This window comes from Morus notabilis, unplaced genomic scaffold, assembly GCF_000414095.1.
Source record: "Morus notabilis unplaced genomic scaffold, ASM41409v2 C11226107, whole genome shotgun sequence".
Classification (NCBI taxonomy): domain Eukaryota; kingdom Viridiplantae; phylum Streptophyta; class Magnoliopsida; order Rosales; family Moraceae; genus Morus; species Morus notabilis.
Genome location: NW_010383000.1, coordinates 1 through 528, shown reverse-complemented (window position 1 = coordinate 528; position 528 = coordinate 1). Strand labels below are relative to the sequence as shown.

The 528-nt window shown below is 49.2% G+C and overlaps 1 protein-coding gene across 1 annotated transcript; it reads right to left on the bottom strand.

Moving 5' to 3' along the window:
• Nucleotides 1–10: 10 nt before the first annotated feature.
• On the bottom strand, nucleotides 11–518 carry LOC112094785 (coumaroyl-CoA:anthocyanidin 3-O-glucoside-6''-O-coumaroyltransferase 1-like; the record flags this gene model as incomplete). Its single annotated transcript, XM_024176478.1, has 1 exon — nucleotides 11–518. A coding segment is annotated over exon 1 (507 nt), but the record flags the coding sequence as incomplete, so codon positions are not given.
• Nucleotides 519–528: the final 10 nt, after the last annotated feature.

Here is a 528-nt window from a genome sequence, read left to right as displayed (position 1 = left end):
CTACGAAGGCAAAGTAGTAAGGATCATCATCATCTTTATTAACTTTGGAATTTCTCTCTTCTGATTTCGCTAAGCAAACCCAAATCAACGCGGAAATGACGACAAACGACGACATGTGAAGTGTTGTGGAGTTCTCGTTGTCGTTGGCCAATTGATTTGTGATCCAATGCCTTAATCTCTCAATCTTGTCTCGGCACAGAACGACCGTGGCACGGAGGCTATGATGATCATCAGTGTCAAGGACTGATCTTTGGTCCTCATTTTTCCATGTCGATGCCAAACTCCACCAAGCTTTCAAGAACACGAGCTCAAGCCCATACGGGTCCTTCACCGCGGTCCTGTCAAGAGACGGCAGCCCTGAATCTCCATCAAGCGAAGTCAAATCTCCTCCGGTCTTGCAAACCAACGCCCATGATTTCATGAAGTGGTGAAGCGACCTCGCGTCTCCCGCCACGTGGTTGCACCGGAGGCCAATGCATATGCCGGAGTTGGGAAAGACGGTGAACTGCAAGGCCATAATAGGCTCCA